At 40.3% G+C, this 20983-nt stretch overlaps 1 protein-coding gene across 10 annotated transcripts in view; it reads left to right on the forward strand.

The window, feature by feature from the left end:
* Positions 1 to 19537, forward strand: part of LOC120779509 — a 99650-nt gene extending 80113 nt beyond the window's left edge. For 6 of the 10 annotated variants that reach the window (XM_040111818.1, XM_040111819.1, XM_040111820.1 and 3 more), the window contains one exon: positions 16528 to 19537. In XM_040111818.1, the coding sequence (XP_039967752.1) occupies positions 16704 to 18968 (2265 nt within the window). In that variant the 5' untranslated portion in view covers positions 16528 to 16703 and the 3' untranslated portion in view covers positions 18969 to 19537. The remainder of the gene's footprint in view (positions 1 to 16527) is intronic. The other 4 variants (XM_040111822.1, XM_040111826.1, XM_040111823.1 and 1 more) reach the window with 2 other exon arrangements.
* The last annotated feature ends 1446 nt before the right edge of the window (positions 19538 to 20983 follow it).

The following is a 20983-nucleotide window of genomic DNA, read 5'->3' on the forward strand; positions in this document are numbered from 1 at the left end:
CTTGTTGATTATCTTGACTTTTGGATGGGAGAGTAGTACAAACTTCTATTCTTAACTCGTCTACCATCATAAATATGAAAGAGACTGAATTTAAAAATGGCTCATTGTCAATAACTGTTAATTTTCGTACTCCGAAGAAAAATATAATATCTCTTACGGATCTTCTAACGTCTTCTATTGCTTTGCTAAGTATTTAGGTTTTTTGTTACTGCGTGTTTTGTAAATCTGTCTAAAGCTGTCATCACTATTTTCCTTCTGTTAACAAAATATCAATATATGTAGACTGTGTGTCCTGGATATTTTGGTTATGGAGTTGCTGCAAATTTCGGTTGGTTGGTTTTTTTTTCTTTACAACGATACGGTTGGCTACTATTCATTTCGTTTAATTTAACAAACCGGGAAAATATTTTCCTTCGAGAATTTGAGTTTTATTTTCAGTAGCATTCCTATGTGCTCTTAGAAGTTTGTTTAGTATCACGTTCTCTTGTTCTTGTTTGTTACTAATATTGTCAACTATTTTTTGGTTGTATCGGCTTTTAATATTACTAAAGTGAAAGGATAAGTAACTTGTATCACACCTATATATGTATGAATTTCGATTTGTAAAAGATGGGTTAAGATATCATTTCATGTAAAAAATCATTTAATATTCGGTGTACTTTAGTTCTGTAATTATATATCTACTAGCAGCTAGCCGGCTTCACACAGGTATTAAACACTCATTTCAAAAGTTATAATTTTGTGCCTCCCACACATACTTTCTCGTTTTTGCGTGGGGTCGTTAAAAACGAGTAAAATGAAGGAAATTCGAACATGAAAGTTTATTTTTTTGTATTATTATTACTATTTTTTTTTTGTAAAAAAGCCTTTTCTATATATTTTATTTTCTCTGCTCCTCAAAAATAATTTTTTGAGTCAGATCTTCCCTGTAAACGATATTTGATGTTAATTAATTTTGTGGCTCCGACCCGCGATAGACCAAAATACAGTTAGCCATGAATAAGCAATTATTTTCGTTGGTCAATCCTTACTAATTCGAAAGTTTGGCCTTGGGACATGTTTTTTGTTAGAGCGAAAGAAGTTTTTACCGGAAATTGAAGCCGTTTAAATGGGATATACAGGTCACTTGGGATCATCAGAGTCCTCGGTATATGAGCTAATTGACCAGCTGCTGGGCCGGTGATAATGGTTGCTACAATTAAATTGTTCTTTAATTTCTTAATAAGCAGCCTCGTTCCGTAGCACATGTTTGGAGGGATTAAATTCCTCAAAAGCATAATTGGAATTCAAATTTTTCATGTGGTGGCAGTCCAGAAATGTTTAATGAATTTAAAAACTCCTGGAGATAATAAACTGGGTCTTCGATATTAGTCACGGTGTCTATCGGTTTGGAATATTTTATTTCTCCGGGAACTTTGTGAATAATAAGATCGTTTATTTGTTTGACATCATATCATATCGGTGACACTACTTTTCTACTCAAAACTTTTTCACTCGAAAACTCGTAACGTCGACTCATCCGTTGTTGACATCGTCCAAGACCCTGCACCAAATGGCAGACGGGAATTATGAGTAACTTATACATAGAGTTTGGTTTTTGTTTGTCGAGAGAGGACTTTGCTTCTCAATTGCCTACTCAGTCCGAAGTAACACCTGTTGGCAAGAGTTATTCTGCGTTGGATTTCTAGGCTGACATTGTTGGTGGTGTTTACGCTGGTTCCAAGATAGTCGAAATTATCTACAACTTCAAAGTAATGAGTGTCAACAGCGACGTGAGTGCCAAGTCGCGAGCGCGACGACTGTTTGTTTGATGACAGGAGATATTTCGTCTTGCCCTCGTTCACTGCCAGACCCATTTCTTTTGCTTCCTTGTCCAGCCTGGAGCAGAACTAACGGCGCGGGTGTTGAGGCCGATGATATCAATATCATCGGCATACGCCAGCAGCTGTACACTCTTATAGAAGAAGGTACCTTCTCTATTTAGTTCTGCGGCTCGAACTATTTTCTCCAGAAGCAGGTTGAAGAAGTCGCACGATAGGGAGTCGCTTTGTCTGAAACCTCGTTTGGAGAGGTCCTTCCGGATCCTGACGGAGCTTTTGGTGTTAGTCAACGTCAGTTTACACAGCCGTATGAGTCTTGCGGGAACATCAAATGCAGACATCGCGGCATAAAGGCAGCTCCTTTTCGTGCTGTCGAAAGCAGCTTTCAAATCGACGAAGAGGTGGTGTGTGTCGATTCTCCTTTCATGGGTCTTTTACAAGATTTGGCGCATGGCGAATATCTGGTCGGTTGTTGATTTGCGAGGTCTAAAGCCACACTGATAAGGTCCAATCAGTTTGTAGATGGTAGGCTTTAATCTTTCACACAATACGCTCGATAGAACCTTATATGCGATGTTGAGGAGGCTAATCCCACGGTAGTTGGCGCAGATTGTGGGGTCTCCTTTTTTATGGATTGGGCATAGCACACTTAAATTCCAATCGTTGTGCATGCTTTCGTCCGACCATATTTTACAAAGAAGCTGATGCACACTCCTTATCATTTCTTTGCCGCCGTGTGTGAATAGCTCGTCCGGCAATCCCTCGGCCCCCGCCGCTTTATTGTTCTTCAAGCGGGTAATTGCTATTCGAACTTCTTTTCACCGTCGTGCAATAGAACGTCTGCTGAATCGTCGTCGATTGGAGAATCGGGTTCACCTTCTCCTGGCGTTGTATGTTCACTGCCATTCAGCAGGCTTGAAAAGTGTTCCCTCTATAATTTAAATATGCTCTTGGCATCGGTGACTAGATCACCTTTAGGGGTTCTACAAGAGTATGCTCCGGTCTTGAAACCTTGGGTAACCGCCGCATTTTTTTGTAGTCGCGCTTCCCTCTTCAACTCTCGGTATCTATCCCATCCCGCACGTGTTGTGGTCGATCGTAACGTTGCGATGTAGGCAGTCTGTTTTCTCTCCACGGCGGCACGGCACTCCTCGTCGTACCAGCTGTTCTTCTGCACTTTCCGAAAACCAACGGTTTCGGTTGCAGCTGTACGTAAGGAGTTTGAAATGCCGTTCCACAGTTCCCTTATACCGAGCTGTTGACTAGTGCCCTCAGAGAGCAGGAGTGCAAGCCGAGTAGAAAATCGTTCGACTGTTTGTTGTGATTGCAGCTTCTCGACGTCGAACCTTCCTTGTGTTTGTTGACGTGCGTGTTTTGCTGCACAGAGGCGGGTGCGAATCTTGTCTATAACAAGATAGTGGTCCGAGTCGATGATAGGACCTCGGAGCTTACGCATGTTTAGAACACTGGAGACGTGTCTTCCGTCTATCACAACATGTTCGATCTGGTTGTTGGCTTTTCGATCCGGAGACAGCCAGGTATGTTAGGACCTCGGAGCGTACGCACGTCTAGAGCATGTTCCGAGGCTTTTGGTAATTTTTCATTGGTAGTGTTTTTTACGTGGCGGGTGCCAAACCCAGCGCACAACCCTATGTAGGGGATGTTTTGCCTTCGAACAGATGTTCTTAGGCTACCCAGAGGATACTTGGCCAAAGACCGGAAGTCGTGAGCTGCTTGAGCGATGTATAAAAGAATCGTTTCTGGCCACTCCCAAGTGAATGGCGATCAGAGAACTTTCCTCACTTGCGTGGATTTCTACACATGAGTCCTCACCCCGTCATATTGATCTCTATTAAATAAACAATGAATTTAAGGTATTTAATTGGATAACGATTAATACTGTGTTGGTTTAAATAGCTTCGAAAATTGTCCATTATTTATCGTAAAAAGTAAATGACAAAAAATGTTGTTGTGGGATATCCGTAAGAGGTAGACATATAGCATCGCGAAGTTTTGTGCAGACCTTTTCAATGTGTACAATAATTATTGCATTATTTTGGCAAATCTCGTAGGCTTCACTCTGCGTTTGCAATATAATGTAAATGTAATTAATTACGACATCACATTAGAAACCTCAAAAATAACAGTATTTTTCCACTATTTAATATTGTACACATAAACGTTCCTCTTTAATCCCACAACAACACAACAACAATAGCCCTACAATTCTTTCATGCTCTTCAAAGATTTAAACGGTTCAAGAGCTCGAAACTACTCGCCGTCATTTTGAAAATGAAATATCAAGATATCAAATGCCCACATAAAGAATTTCCCAACTGCAATAGGAGTCGATTTGACTGTTAGTATGCTGTAAACTTTTGCCTGTCGAGTTGCCCCGTTATGGTGCCGCCTAACCTAGCAGTTTGAGCGGCAACCGTGGGACATTTTTCAAATAACTTACAATTTTGAACTGGTGATATCTTTCGAACGGAAGGTCTAAATTGAATAATTCAAAATTTTATAAAATGGTATTGAAGCACACTTAAATAAAAAGTCATTTGTGTTGATAAGGAATAATTCCAAAGTATAAATAAAAAAGTTTTTATAGCGGTGACATTTGTGACAAAACTATAATAGTTAGACATACGCTGTCGCGACATTTTTTATAGATAACTATATGTGACCTGGTCTACGAAAAGGGAGCTAAAGTGCGAAAACTAGTTTTCTGTGAAAAACTGTTAAAAATAATCGTCAGTTTCTCGTTATCTCATTAATTGTTCTCCTTTTTTTTGACACCTAAGCCCCCTTTCCGTAGACCAGGTCACATATAATCTGCAAATGCGTAGTACGTTACATGGTTCTATAACCAATAGTTTTCGCGGCACACGCGATTTAAGAAAGTTTTTTGGTAATTTTTTCACACTTTGGGTTACATAATAGGAGTTTTAGTATGAATCCCTAACTTTTTCGAAAATTTAATATAGATGCACAGATAGTATATCCGTAGCTTCCCAACAGCGAAAGAAATTTTTCAAATCGATCAAGTAGTTAATCTTGTAAATTTTTTGCAGTACCTTTACTCTACCGGAGATTCGATTTCATTAGAGCCCAATATCTCTCAATAGGTCGAAGCTCTGGGCAATTAGGTGGTTTCGCTTTTCTTGGAACAATATTGACATTATTGCTTTCATACCACTCCATGGTAGCTGTAGAAAAGTGAGAGGTTGCTAAATCAGGCCAGAACATTACAGTACCCTCATGTTCGCGAATAAATGGCAAAAGACGTTTTTGAAGGCACTCGCTAATATAAATTTTTGAATTGATTGTGCCCTGTGTTACAAAAAAACTGCTTCTCAAACCGCAAGCACATATCGCTTGCCAAACCATATACTGCTTGGGAAATTTGGTAATTTTCTTTTCCTTAAATTTTCTCTGTACTTGCCCCTTCTTCATACAGGTATAATATTCATGCCCCGGTAACTGTTTGAAATCTGTCCATCACTCCATCACGCAACAGCAAATTTTGTTAGGTATCCTTCATAAAAATTTTGAGCTCGTTTTTGAGCAACCAAATGCTTTTCATCGGAACGATCTGGCACTCTTTGAACTCTATATGTCTTTAGCTTACTATCACTCTTTATTCTTTGTACAGTACTTTTAGAGGTACCTGCTTTAACAGCAACATCTCGTACTGAAGTGTTGGGATTCTGCTTAAAAACTTCCTTCACTCTTTTTGCAAAATTACCTTCTGCACCTGCTTTTCTACCTGAACCTTTTTTTCGTATAGTAGGTACACCCGTTTTGTAATTCGAAACAACCCTTTTAACAGAACTTTCCGATGCTCCAGTTTTTTTTAGCTATAACTGAATATTTTAATTCTGGATTTTCCAGGTAAGTGGACAAAACCAATTCGCGCACTTTTTCTTAATTGCTAGACATCTTAATAGTTTGAAGTGTTGACACCAAATGTTATACATTTTGTTAATCGTCAGATTATAGAGAAAAAAACAAGACCCTATTGAGACTAATGCCATAAACAGTTACGTCATAATCTTAAGGAATAAAAAGGTCAATTTTTTACGGGACAGTCCTTAGATGGGCGTAATCGGACTACTGCCACGCCCACAAATCGCCATTAACCGAAAACCTATAAAGTACCATAACTAAGCACTAAATTAAGATATGAAACTCATATTTGGCACAGGATATTGCAGTGGCAAGGGGCACCTGTGGGAAAAAAATTTTGGAAAGTGGAGTTATATATATATCCTAAACGACTTAAGCTGCAGCAACCAAATTTGCTCAGGACGAAAATTAATAACAATATTGTGAAAATGGGCGAAATCAAATGAAAGCCCCGTTCTCTCCTTATATAACGGTACTGTTCAAAACTACTAAAAAAGCGATAAGTCAATAACTAAATGCGCCAGAGACGCAAAAAATTGCCAACGGGATGGTATGATAAGGCTTAATAGGGACCGGGGTAAAAATTGGACGATGGGCGTGGCTCCGCCCACTTTTTGGTGAACCTGGGAAGTATTGGTCCGAATCAACCCATTTTTGACATACAGACATACCATTAAAAGAGAAGTCACACACATTGACCGATATTTGAGGTCAAAAGTCAATTCAAACGACAGCACCGGAATTGACTCGGATTTTGTCCGACCAAGAGCTGTTTTTTCGGCGATCTAACCCCGTTTGGATCGGTAAGTGTTAATCTTTGTTTGTCGTCATTGGAGCAATGCCTTGCAGCAGGCTCCGTATCCTCCTGACTCGTGCTGGCATTGAGTCCAACCCAGGCCCGGAGGAATTTTTCTGCTGCGTTTGCACAAAAAGGCTCCATTTAAACTCCACCTCGGTCAGGTGTAACACATGCAATGAATGAAGCAATCTTAAGACCTGTCCAGGCCTTAAGACTCACAGGGAGTGGACCGTAACTCGTGGCCCCATGTTGTCTATGCAATACTGCGACCCTAGCCTCTACGACTGTGCAATCTGCACATAGTTAACGCGCCGAGCCGCGCCGCCGCTCTCCCCGTGTGGCCAAAAGAGTACCTCCAAGCTCCCTAGGAGCTCAAACAGACATCATAGCTGACTTGTCCCTCCCCCCAACCTTCATCCCGATCCAATCCTCGAGCGAGAACCAACCAGCAACTCTAGGTTCCTCGCACAGTCTGTTCCGTGGGACAGACCATCATACGTCGGAACGTCACATCAGTTAAGTGCAATTCATGTCGTACGTTGCCCCATGCTGCAGGAGTCTGCCCCACAACACACAACTGTGGCGTCTCCAATCAACACCGTGCGACAACCGCCCCTGCTGGTTCTGCAGCTGCAAGAAACACCTCCTACACGCCACTCCCTCACCCCTAGGATCACCCACGGACACCAGCGACAAACCTGCGTTCTTCAATTTAACTGCAACGGACTCCAGAGTAAAATCAAATAGATAGTTGCACTTATGAATCGGGAACACGTATCTATAGCTGCGGTCAAAGAAACCAAGTTAAACAGCCGGTTTCAACGTTATACGTAAAGATCGCGAGCGAGATAATGGTGGTGGCCTAGCCTTCATATTGCACAACACCGTGCAGTATTGTCTAATCGATGAAGACATCGACCGCAGGGATACTACCTTTGAATATCAGGGTATAGCTATCCGGCCAGTCAATGTCGAGCTCGAAATATTTAATATATACATCCCCGCAGTTACAGGTTGACCTACAGGATATCACCCGAATATAGGTACAAGGCGACTTTAACGCGCACTAAGATCTTTAGTATTCCTGCCTGTCAAACGATCGCCGGGGGATGGTGCTGGCGGAACAGATTGACGATTGGTCATTCTGCACACTGAATGACGAAGCCTCCACCAGAGTTATGGGCACCTGTAATAGCTCGCCCGCTATTACCATTGCTAGTGGTGCTCTGATAAATAGCATAACCTGGCGACCTATGCTAACTCTCGCAACAGACCATCTGCCCATAATTATCTTGATCGAGAAACCTCCTAATTCTTCCGAATTTTCATTAACTTTAGCAAAGCTAACTGGGTCGGCTTAACAGAATTTACTGAGAGCACCATTGCTCTATCCATTCCTATGGGCGCATGCTTTGGCGAATGTCGATTCCGCAAGGTGATCGCAGCAGTTACCGCCCGCTTCATCACGGCTGGAAGAATAACACGCTACAATTTCCCAGCCGAAGCAGCAGTTTAATGAGCGCGACACCTTACGCTATTCCGATCCAGGGGATCCCCGAATAAGGGATCTCAATTTGGTGATTCGGCGAATGGTAAAACGGACGAAATGGATAGAGCACGTGAAATCCTGCAACCTCTCCACCGGTGTGAGTAAGCTTTGGGCTACTGTCAAGGCTTTGTCTAACCCGAAGAGACATGACGACCGAATTGAAGTTCAATTCAATGGTCAGGCCTCTACGGACCCGAGGAAGTTCGCGAGCTATTTGAGCCGCCAATTTACACTGCACCCTTCGGTAGACAAAACCAAGCGATGTGTTAAGCAACTGCTGCGCTCAAGTGCTACTTCCTCAAGTCGCTAGCCTTCACATAGGGAAAAGACAAAGAAACGTTGTTGGCAACATACAAGGCGATCGACCGGCCGGTCCTCAATTACGCAGCACCAATATGGTCGCCTGGATGCAGTGGTGCGTAGATGAGGAATCTCCAGACTTGCCAGACCACTGCACTCCGGAGCACGACAGGATGCCTCTTGATGACTCCCATGGAACACCTACATAGTGAGACGTTTATGCTCCCAGTTAAGGAGCATAATTAACTCCTTTCCAAGCAGTTTTTGCTGGGATGTTTTCGTAGAAATCACCCTTGCAGCCACCTGCTTGGAGCGAAACCGCCTCCTAGGAGCATCAAGGTCTTTCCTTGACTACGTCGACGACGTCGTACAGTACGCCGATCGGACTTCGGACGCAACTGACTTCCGACAGGTACTGATCGTCATTCACACCTTCACCGACTCCCTTCCAGTGAATGGCGTTCTTGGAGTCAAATCACCACCCATCGCTGACGAAGAGCTCGAGTTGCCGCGAGAAACGCGATTGACCCTAGCGCAGCTTCGTTCTGGATATTGTAGCAGGTTAAACTCTTACTTATCCAGAATAAACCCCGATATATACAATATATGTCCTGCATGCAATTAGTCTCCGCATGACATTGACCACCTCTTTGCACGTCCTGCCAATCCTACTCATCTAACACCCCTTTCCCTTTGGTCTGATCCCGTCGAAACAGCACGTTTCCTGGGCCTTCCGCTAGATGACGTCGACGATAATATGGATAACCCTTACCATCCTAATAACCTAATAATAACGGGGATTGATAACCGTTAAAACAGCAACAACAACCACAAAGTTTTATCCCGTTATATTTCTTCTTGATTTGTGTACTGGATACTGAACGAATCAAGTAGAATTTAAAATTGTGCTATATGGGCAGTAGGAGTGGTTCTGGTCCGATTTCGACCATTTTAGTAAGTAGTTTTTAATAGGACCGTTATATGGCGAGAGAGCGAGGTTATCTTTCGATTTCTTAAATTTTCGCACTGTCGGTGGGAGTTCATATAACATTTGCGCTGAGCAAATTTGGTTATTGTTGCTTATTTAGTTAAGGAGGTACGTACATTAAACTTATTAGAGGACGGGGCCATGGCCACTTCTTCAAATTTTTTGTCCATAGGTGGATTTGTGATTTCCTGTACTAAATTAGAGTTTTAAATCTTGATTAAGTGCTTAGTTATGGCACTTTGATTTCGCTTAATGGCGATTTGTATGCGTGACAGTGTTCCGATTTTGCCTATCTACGAACACGTAATGTTGTTTGTACTTAGGAGCCCGCATACCAATTTTCATCAAGACATCACAATTTTTGCTCAAGTTAAAGTTTGAGCGAGCAGACATACGAACGGACGGACAGACAGACAGACAGTCACCCGGATTTCAACTTTTCTCGTCATCATATTCATTTAAATATATATAGTTTCATAGTTATCTCGCTTAGTTTTAGGTGACACTCTACGGCAACAAGTTGCAAGCGTATAAAAAATTACAGAATATGTGCGGTTTTGATAAGAGGTTCAACTGTAATTTAACATAAGTGCAAACTCACTAATATTCTTGAAGCGCTGAACAGAACAACATATTTAAACAGCAACTTTCGGTGTTACTATTTTACTATTATTTGAATACGCTTATTTTATGGCAATGAGATGAACGGATGTTTGAGCAATTTTTATGGTAAAATGTTGAAACACTTCAATTAATCAAAATCAGGAAAAAAGCTTGTTTATTTGAAAATACGAATATTCCAGTGTTACAAAGCGTGTTTAGCTCCAGCCACGTAATCAAGCACCCCATCAATGAAAAGAGCAAAACAGTCTTGGATGAGAATCCCCCTTTTTATGACGACCACGTATTAAGAATTACGATTTAAGGTCAATCACCTGGAGTGTACGGTCTTTAAATTGGAAAGGTGTTGCAGACCAGTTGGTTGCTGTACTCGTAAAAGAACGGGCTGATACCACCGCCATCAATAAAGAACGATGTATGGGAAGATTGAGACGAGTTAATCCTTATGGCATTTACTACAGTGGTCATATAAAGGATCGCGAATTCGGTGAGAGATTCGTGAAGGGAGAAAGACTCCGTTGCCGATGTGACCAAAGATGCCTTCCATTAGCCCTTAGAGCGCACTTATTCGACCTCTCCAAAGATTTAGAAATCGTGCTTGCCAACTTTTACGCCTGGTTGTGCAAATAAGGTCTCAATGATGAGACATCCTCAAATGTGTTGAGGATAATCGACTTCATAGGGCACCCAAATATGGTTATCTTTATGGTACCAGGACCAGATTTCAGCATAGGAAAATTTATCAAGCCACATGCTTCTTTGTAGAATATGGTTGGACGAAAGCATGCCATTAGCCAAGTCCTGCAAAAGACCCGTGAAAAAAGGATCGACACACACCACCCTTTCGTCGATTTCGTTCTTTTGACAGCACGAAAGGGACCTGCCTTTATGACCCTATATCTGAATTTGGTATCTCCGCAAAACTAACACGAATATATAAACTGGCGCTGAGCTCCGTCAGGATCGTTAAGAAGCTGTCCGAGCTGTTCGCTACCAAACGAGGTTTCAGACTTGTGGAGAAAACAGTTCGTGCTGCAGATATTTATAGAGAAGGTCCACCCTTATACAAAAGTGTACAACTGCTGGTTGGTGAATCGATATCATTGGCCATGGCAACCGCCCCGTTTGAACTGATTTCTCCAGGTTGGATAAGGAAACGAAAAAAATGGGTCTGGTAGTGAACGAGGGCAAGACGAAATGTTTTCGGTCATCAAAAAAACACGTCACACTAGCGACTTGGCTCCCACGTCACTGTTGACATTCATAACTTCGAAGATGTTTTCTATTTTGGAACCAACATTAACACCAACTACAAGAACTGGTGCTACTTCGAACTGAGTAGGCAATTGAGAAGTAAAGTTCTCTCTTGACGAACAAATTCTACAAGTTTTTCATTATCCCCATCTTGCTATATTGTGCAGATGCATGGACGATGACAACAGCTGATGAGTCGGCGTTACGGGCTTTCGAGATATAGATTCTGCCGAAGATTTATGGTACTTTACGCATCTGTAGCTGCGAATACTGCAGTCGATAGAACGATGACCTGTGTGAGATATACGACGAATTGATATAGTTTAGCAAATTAAGAGACTGCGGCTACACCGGCTGGGTCATCAAAATATAATAGAAAATATTATTGTAGCAACCATTTTGACAGGAAAATTTAAAGGAGAAATTGTTCTCTTGCTTCTTCCGGAATTAAATTGAATTTTAAAATGTTCATAATTAAAAACTGTAAGTATTATTTTTAAAACTGTAGAATAATTAAATCTCTTTCATTACCTCAAATGTTATTGACTAACAAATTTGAAAATATTTTGAAAAATTGAATATACAATTAATCATATATAAATATAAATATGTGTATATAATGTATATATTGTGTTTATTTGTGCTTAATAAGAAATCAAAGAAAACTAGTATCAACAATATTCATTAATATAATTTTACTGTATTAAATAATTCGCCGGGCCCGAAATATGGTTATTTGTAGTTAAAGATTCCAGAATACTTTCAGACCTGGAGCGTTTTCTTCTATTCGGACAAAATGATCTAACCAACTTAGCCGCTGTCTTATAATTCGCTGAACTATGTCAATGTCGTCGTATGTATATCTCATATAGCTCATCGTTTAATCAAATGCGATATTCACCGTGGCCAACGCTCAAAGGACCATAAATCTTTCAACAGCTCGTAACGTCGACTCATCAGATGTTGCCATCGTCTATGCCTCTGCACTATATAGCAGGACGGGAATAATGAGTAACTTAAAGAGTTTGGTTTCTGTTTGTCGAGAGAGGACTTACTTTTCAATTGCCTTATTAGTCCGAAGTAGTACCTGTAGGCAAGAGATATTCTGCGATGAGTTAAGAGGCTGACGTTGCTATTGGGGTCGATGCTGGTTCTTTGATAGACGAAATTATCTAGGAACTCGAAGTTATGACTGTCAACAGTGACGTGGATGCCTAGTCGCAAGTGCGACAACTGTTTGTTTGATGACAGCAGATATTTCGTCTTGCCCCCATCAGACCCCACTAACGGCGCGGTTGTCCAGGCCAATGATATCAATATCGTCCGCGTTCGCCAGCAGCTGTATACTGCATTCCTATAGAAGGTGGTACTTTCCCTGTTAAGTTCTGTTGTTCGAATTATTTTCCCCAAAAGTATGGTGAAGGAGTCCCATGAAAGGGAGACGCCTTGTCTGAAACTTCATTTGGTATTGAAAGGCTCGGAGAGGTCCTTCCCGATCGTGACAGAGCGTTTGGTGTTACTCAACGTCAGTGTACACAGCCGAATTAGATTTCGTGCTGTCAATAGCAGCTTTGAAATCAACGAAGAGGTGGTGGGGGTCGATTCGCTTTTCACTGGTTTTTTCAGAAATACGGCGCATGTGGAATATCTGGTCGGTTGTTGATTTGCCAGTCTACAGCCACACTGATAAAGCTCAGTGGGTTTGTTGCCGGTGGGCTTTAATCTTTCGCACTATCCGCTCGATAGAACCTTATATGCGATGTTTAAAAGACTTATCCCACAGTAATTGTCGCAGATTTTGGGGTCTTCCGTTTTGTTGATTAGGCAGAGCTCACATAAATCCTAATCGTTTGGTATGCTTTCGTCCGACTATATTTTACAAAGAAGCTGATGCATGCTCCTTATCAGTTCTTCGCCGCCGTGTGTGAATAGCTCATCTGGTAATCCATTGGCCCCCGCAGCTTTGTCAATCTTCAAACGGGTAATTGCTATTCGAACTTCTTCACGGTCGTGCAATAGAACATCTGCTGAATCGTCGTCGATTGGAGAATCGGGTTCGTCTTCTCTTGGTGTTATGTTTTCTCTGCCAATCAGCAGTCTGGAAAAGTGTTCCCTCCATAATTTAAGTATGCTCTTGCCATCGTTTACTAGATAACCTCTTGGGGTTCTACAAGAGTATGCTCCAGTCTTGAAACCTTCTGTTAGTCGTCGCATTTTGTCGTAGAATTTTCGAGCAATACACCTGTCGGCCAGCTTGTCAAGCTTTTCATACTCAAGCGTTTCAGCCTCTCCCTTTGTCTGTCTGCAAATGCGTCTCGCTTCCCTTTTCAACTCTCGGTATCTATCCCTTCCCGCATGTGTTGTGGTCGATCGTAACGTTGCGAGGTAGGCAGTCTGTTTTCTCTCTGCTGCGACACGGCAATTCTAATAGTACCTATCCTTTCGGCTGCAGCTGTATGTAAAGAGCTTGAAATGGTTCGCTTATACCGAGTTTTTCATTAGTGCTCTTAAAGAGCAGGAGTGCAAGTCGAGAACAAAATCGTTCGGCTATCTGTTGTGATGGCAGCTTCTCGACGTCGTACCTTCCTTGTATTTGTTGACGAGCGTTTTTTGGTGCATAGAGGCGGGTGGGAAACTTGGCTGCAACAAGATAGTGGTCCGAGTCGATGTTGGGACCTCAGGGCATACGCACGGCTGGAGACGTGTCTCTTTGGTGAGCGCAAATCAGCGATATGTTGAAGAACCTAGCTTTGATGAGGATTATGGCTAGACGTTCATCCACCGGGGTGAACGACAGTACTCGGCGACGGAGGCTCTCTCCCACCATGAATCCCGTACCGAACTTGCGCTCCTTTATATGGCCACTGTAACAAATGCCACAATCACTTACTCGCCTCATTCCTTTTCCCGTCCATCGCATTTCTTAGACGGCGGTGTTGTTAGCCTTTATTTTCACGAGGACATCAACCAGCTGTGCAGCGGCACTTTCCCAATTGTGAGACCGGACATTCCAGGTGTGTGCCCTTAATCGTAATGCTTATTTCGTTTGCCATGGTCGTCATCGAAAGGGGGTTACTGATTCGAGTCTGGTTTTGCCTGTTCGTTATAGGCGTTTTTTACGTAGGGGGTCCCAAACCCAGCGCACAACCCTACGGAGGGGATGTTTCGTCTTCAAGCGGATGTTCATTGGCTACCCAGAGAATATTTGATCAAAGAGTCGAAAGCTGCTTGAGTCATATGTAAAAGAATCGTTTCTGGCCACTCCCAAGTGAATGGCGATCAGAGAACTTTTCTCACTTGCGTGAACTTCTACACATGACTCCATCTTCTACTTAATTAAGATGTAAAATTATAATTAGATAGAGGGGATTGCCGTAGCTCAATGCACTTATGGGCAAAAAATTTTTAAAATTTGGCGTGGTTTCGCTCTCTTATAAGTTTAAGGTACATATCTGCTAACTAATATAGCTTCTACAATCAAATTTGCTGAGTGCAAATAATATAAGAATTCCTACCGTCAGTGGAATCAGAGGATAACCCAATTCATTCCCCATATATCGGAACTGTAAAAAACTACTAAAAGCGTAATTAATCAATAACTAATTCCACCAGAGACGTTAAAGTTTACCTCCAAAATGGTATGAGAGGTTTCTATGGGAGACAGTGTGAAAATTGGACAATGAGCGTGGTAAACTTTTCATATCTCGCGACCCGACTGAGAATCTCGATTTCGACTAAATTTTGTAGGTAGCATTCTTCTCTCATTCTTATGTCTCTTATTTACAGTGTGAAAATGAGCGAAATCGGACTACAACCTTCCCTTACTTCCCATAGAACACAATTTTTATATCCATTTGATTCTTTCATTTTACAGTACAGAAATCAGGAATTAATTAATATCACGGGATACAATTTAGCTTTAATAATTCCTTAAATGTATGCCACCTTATGACCAAAATTTGTCCAAATCCAAACAAAACTGTTCAAGCCTCTAGATACTGAATATTTGATACCCAGTACTTATAGTTGACTTTTGACTGAAAATATGGATCACTGTGTGCGATTTACGATTGTAATTTCGACAGAATCATTTACTGACAATATTAATTCGGTGCATCGAAAATGGGTTGAATCGGGTCAATACTTTCCTGATCCCCCATATACTTAATATAAAGATTGTCGAACTTACAGGTGATTTTATGCTGGATATATCGGCCAATATTTGGGTTATCTCAATGGAAATTACAGCGCAAGATATTTGTTATCTTACATAATATGACTTATGCATCAAGACGAAATTAAGTGGTCATATTTTGTCAATATTTTCTTCTAGCCCCATATAATTAGTTTTGAGATATTCACCGCTCTTTCCAATTTTTTGCATAATTTCGTGCAAAAATGAATGCTGATTTTATACAATACTAGTGAACTCGTCCACACTTTACTGTGGCTGATACATTCATATTATATATATTAGTTAATGAGAAGGTGAAGTAACTTATGTTAGTTTACAAAACAACAATCAAAAAGCATTTTGGGGGGAAAAATACTGTTGAATTTAGAGTCCAATCGAGCGTCTGCCGAGTGGGATTATGAAACGGTTCTCAAGCGTGGAAAGACAAAAAAGTCGGCTGGCAAGGTTATGGCATCAGTCTTATTTTTATGCTAAATATCGCATTTGGTTTGTTGTAAGCGCATTTGCGTCCTTCGCCCATAATCTAGCAAAGTATGTCAATGCCATTTTTTTTGTGATACTAAATATACATATCATGATCGTCCTAAAAAAACTGCCTCTTTCGGGAGCATCAATCAGTATAACCCATATACCAAGCAGGCATGCATACGAAAATTATTGTTCTCCCACATTAGCTCTGTGCCATTACTTTTTTACTTATTTCTTTTTATTTTTGAAGTCATAAAATTTTCAGATGATTTTTTCATGAATTCAGAACAATGAATTCTATTGAATTTTAACATAAGAAGATAAAGAAATTTCCAAGCTACCTCCCCACCAAATTTCAGCCAATTCGGTTCAGCCGTTCTTGATTCATAATTAGTGTAACTAACACGACTTTCTTTTATATATATTATATATTTTTTTATTTACATAATTAATAACATTTTGCCTATATCTACAAATATTTCAACGCCTATATTCTTGAAAATTGCAAAAGTATGCGATGTTAGGCTGCAGCCGAATTTAGGTTTCCTTTACTTGTTTTCATCAATTGATTATAATATGTAACAGTTTATATATTAATATTTGTCGCTTTTTCATATTTACTTGCAGTTACATATTCAATAAAAACTGGCCTGGAACATAATATTTCGCATTCCGAGTAACTGAGCTACATAACGCAAATAACTTTTCTTATATGGTCATAATATGATTTATATTTCAAGTGCAACATCGGTCCGGACACCATATATACTTTAACGTTGAGCTGAAAAGATTGCTACTAGTATATGTATCAGCAAAATCTTCAGTCAGTTCAGTATACTGCATTAGTTCCATTTCTGAAACCATTCATTCATTTCACGCCATTACCCTTCGTAAAACTGCAAGTATCACAAACCTTTTATAATCGTATTGAACATAACAACAGTTCAAAATTGCAAGTATTCAACAAAGCAAGAACTATAGTTATGCAACCTATGTGGTCTTCGGCTGCTGTTGCTGCTGCGCATATTCAAGCTGCTTTGGTAGCCGCTGCTGCAGTCGTTAGCAGTAGCAATGGCAATAGTAAGATTAGTCCTATTAACTACAAATCCGCCAATTGCAAGACTATAATAAATAGTAATAGTGTTAGAAGTAGCGGCGCAAATAGGAGCGTCAAAGGAGAAACGCAATCAGCAAAACATTGCGATAGTATTGCAGGTGATAACTTTTCATTGGCTTCTTCTGTGCCAATATTCTTATATTCTACCGATGGTGAAGTCACTCCTCCAGAATCTCCCATGACTCATTTGAATTCGATTTATCATAATAAATTTCGTGTATCACAAGTAGATATCGATAACACTGTTAGTTCAAATGAAAGAGGACAATCAGAATTAAATGAAATAACTACATTTAATGCAATTGAAATGAATGAAGAATCCAATGAGCAAGGTATTTCGGTAACAGATACACCGCTCAATTTATCTAAACATCAATTTTCACCATGTCCTTCACCACCATCTTTTACATCCAGTTCTCCCGGATTACAGAAACAGCGTGAAGTATTGGCTTTACTTACGTCTTCATCTCCGATATCTTGGTCAACGCCAGCAGAAACCTCACATGCGGAAATTGAATGTGATGACAATACGCGTGGATTGAAATTAAAGAACTCAATAGAGGTAACACCTGTAGCAGCAGCAGGTTTACCTGGGATGTACTTTCCATATACAACCAAAAATCGGATCCAAAAGCATATCACAGTTACAAGAACTTCAAGTACTACATCACATCGGTGTTCATCCCCTTGCAATGATCAAAGGCGAACAAGTTTAACTAATGGTGAGTTAAGCGAATCTGGTGCAAATTTATTGGCATGCCGTATGTGGAGCGCAGCCGTTAATGAACCGGATACTATCTCAAATCCAGATCCCTTAAATCATCAACAGCAACATTTGTTTCAACCAACGTCGAACTTAGGATCAATTGTTCAAATAGCCTACCGAAGCAGCCCTCAAAGAAGCAACCCTGAGGATGATATGCCTACAGAAAATACCCGCTTTTCAAACACAATAACAAAGAACTGTGACTCTATATTGAAATGCGTAGAAAAATTGGAAGAAACGAAAGCAGTCGTTGATAAATTTCGACCTTTAGCAGTACCCCAACAGCAAGAACAAAACCAAAATGACCACCATCAACACCTTCATAACCAAAATGATCATGCATTTTCACCGCAAGCACACTCTTTACGTCGAAAACACCAAGAACAACATCTGCTTAAGCCCGATATTCTCAGTGTTTCTGAATCGATAGAAATTATGTACGAAAATAACCATAAAAACAAAAATCAATCCATAGTGGCTAATAACTCTAAGGGAAATATCGTACACGCTACGCCTCACATAAAAAGGCCCATGAACGCTTTTATGGTATGGGCGAAAGATGAACGGCGAAAAATATTAAAAGCCTGTCCGGATATGCACAATTCAAATATTTCAAAAATTCTTGGTGCACGTTGGAAGGCCATGACCAATGCTGATAAACAACCATACTATGAAGAACAGTCCCGACTATCAAAACTACATATGGAACAACATCCTGATTATCGTTACCGGCCGCGACCGAAACGCACATGTATCGTAGATGGAAAAAAGATGCGTATATCGGAATACAAGGTCTTGATGCGGAATAGACGTGCTGAAATGCGCCAATTATGGTGCCGTGGTAATGCCGTTACGGGTGGAGTAACAAACACTAACACATCGAACTGTGCGGCGGGACAATTACTTAACGATACGGATGTTATCGTTGGCTGCAATATAAAAAGTTCCATTGCGGCAGCTTATCATCTTCAAGATATGGATCATTCAATTAATAACACAACGGCAGCAACATTCGGAGTGACCCAAATAGATAATTCAAGTGTGGTTATGGAAGGAGTGGTCACTTCAAATGAGGTGACATCACTTTGCGGAAATTATTTTTACCCGCCTGATAGCATGTCACCGCACTCTGGTTTTTCTTCAGAAGGGAACACCCTCAGCTTCAGTTCTCGAGAAGAGGATTGAAATTATTCGTACAAAAAATATATATCAAATATTATCAAATAGTACCATTATTAAGTTATGTAAAGCTAATATTGAGAAATAATAATTATGTACTTAAGCAATTTTATTGAACAATGTGCCATTCTCTTACGTATACAAAGATCTTAAATAAAATGCATATAAGTATATACATGCTTATGACACACTCTTAAGCTTGTGAATATATTGAGTTTTAACACATATTCTAGAATTTTGTCCAAAGTTATGTTATATATAAGCTAACGCCTAAAGCGGTGAAATATTGTTAGTTAATTACATTTTTGTACACGTTTAAACATAAATATTTTCATGGTTTGATATGTTTTATGTACAAATTATATAAGAATAAATTTAAAAGCGAGGAAGAAAGTAAATGCTTCAAATTCCCAACTCGCATCCAATGATATATATTGTGCCATATGCTAAAGGTAAATAGTACATAAAATGATTCATAAAATATTCGACATATTCGTGTGTACACATTGGGTAGGCTATAACTATGTTCTTTAAACAATGATTGAAAATAAAGATTATTACGTCTTGAATACGAATATCTCAGTCAATTTTCATTAGATGGTTTAATACAGGTTCATAACAATTACCTGCTATAATCGTATTTCTAAATTCATAAACTCGTAATATGCTCTGGTAAAGAATAACTCTTAAAAATATTAACATTGGGAAAGCTCCAAGTTCAGTTGCAGCCGGACATTCTCGCAGTTTCCAATCAATTTCTAGGTAACGTTTTTAAATATGAGGTGTGTTCAAAAAGTATCGCGACAGTTTGCTGACAGTTTTCTTCGATTGCAGGGGCGTGGTGCATCATGAATTTTTGCCACAGGGAAGAACGGTCAATAAGGAATATTACCTGCACGTTATGCGCGAAGCAATCCGCCAGAAACGCCCGGATTTGTGGAAAAACAAAAATTGGCTTTTGCACCACGATAACGCCCCTGCTCACACATCGTTGCTTGTGCGCGACTTTTTGGCCAAAAACAACACACTAATGATGCCGCAGCCATCGTATTCCCAAGTTCTAGCCCCCTGCGACTTTTTCCTGTTCCCTAAACTGAAGAGGCCCATGAAAGGACGACGTTACGCTTCTCTTGACGAGATAAGGACGGCATCGAAGGAGAAGCAGGAGAAGATAAAAAAACATGATTTTTTGAAGTGCTTCGAAAATTGGAAAAACCGTTGGCACAAGTGTATAATATCTCATGGGGATTACTTTGAAGGGGACAAAATAGATATTCATGAATAAATAAATAATTTTTGAAAAAACACAAAATTCGCGATACTTCTTGAACACACATCGTATGTCTGTAAAACGTGATTATAATAAGTGAGGAAGGCCTCAGATGACATTTTATACTGCAGCAATTTGAAACTGTTAAATGCGCCGGTTTTGACAAAACTTCATATTAAGCAAGTAAGGAAGGGCTAAGTTTTGGTGTAATCTTAAATTTGCTCCTCTTACAATTTATGTACGAGGTGTGTTCAAAAAGTATCGCGAATTTTGTGTTTTTTCAAAAAGTATTTATTTATTCATGAATATCTATTTTGTCCCCTTCAAAGTAATCCTCATGAGATGTATAATATAATATAATAAACATGTGCCAACGGTTTTTCCAATCTTCGAAGCACTTCAAAAAATCATTTTTTTTTTATCTTCTTCAGCTCCTCCTTCGATGCCGTCTTTATCTCGTCAAGAGAAGCGTAACGTTGTCCTTTCATGGGCCTCTTCAGTTTAGGGAACAGGAAAAAGTCGTAGGGGGCCAGATCTGGGGAATACGGTGGCTGCGGCATCATTAGTGTGTTGTTTTTGGCCAAAAAAACGCGCACAAGCAACGATGTGTGAGCAGGGGCGTTATCGTGGTGCAAAAGCCAATTTTTGTTTTTCCACAAATCCGGTCGTTTCTGGCGGATTACTTCGCGCAAATTGCGCATAACTTGCAGGTAATATTCCTTATTGACCGTTCTTCCCTGTGGCAAAAACT

Source organism: Bactrocera tryoni, unplaced genomic scaffold, assembly GCF_016617805.1.
Source record: "Bactrocera tryoni isolate S06 unplaced genomic scaffold, CSIRO_BtryS06_freeze2 scaffold_11, whole genome shotgun sequence".
Lineage (NCBI taxonomy): Eukaryota > Metazoa > Arthropoda > Insecta > Diptera > Tephritidae > Bactrocera > Bactrocera tryoni.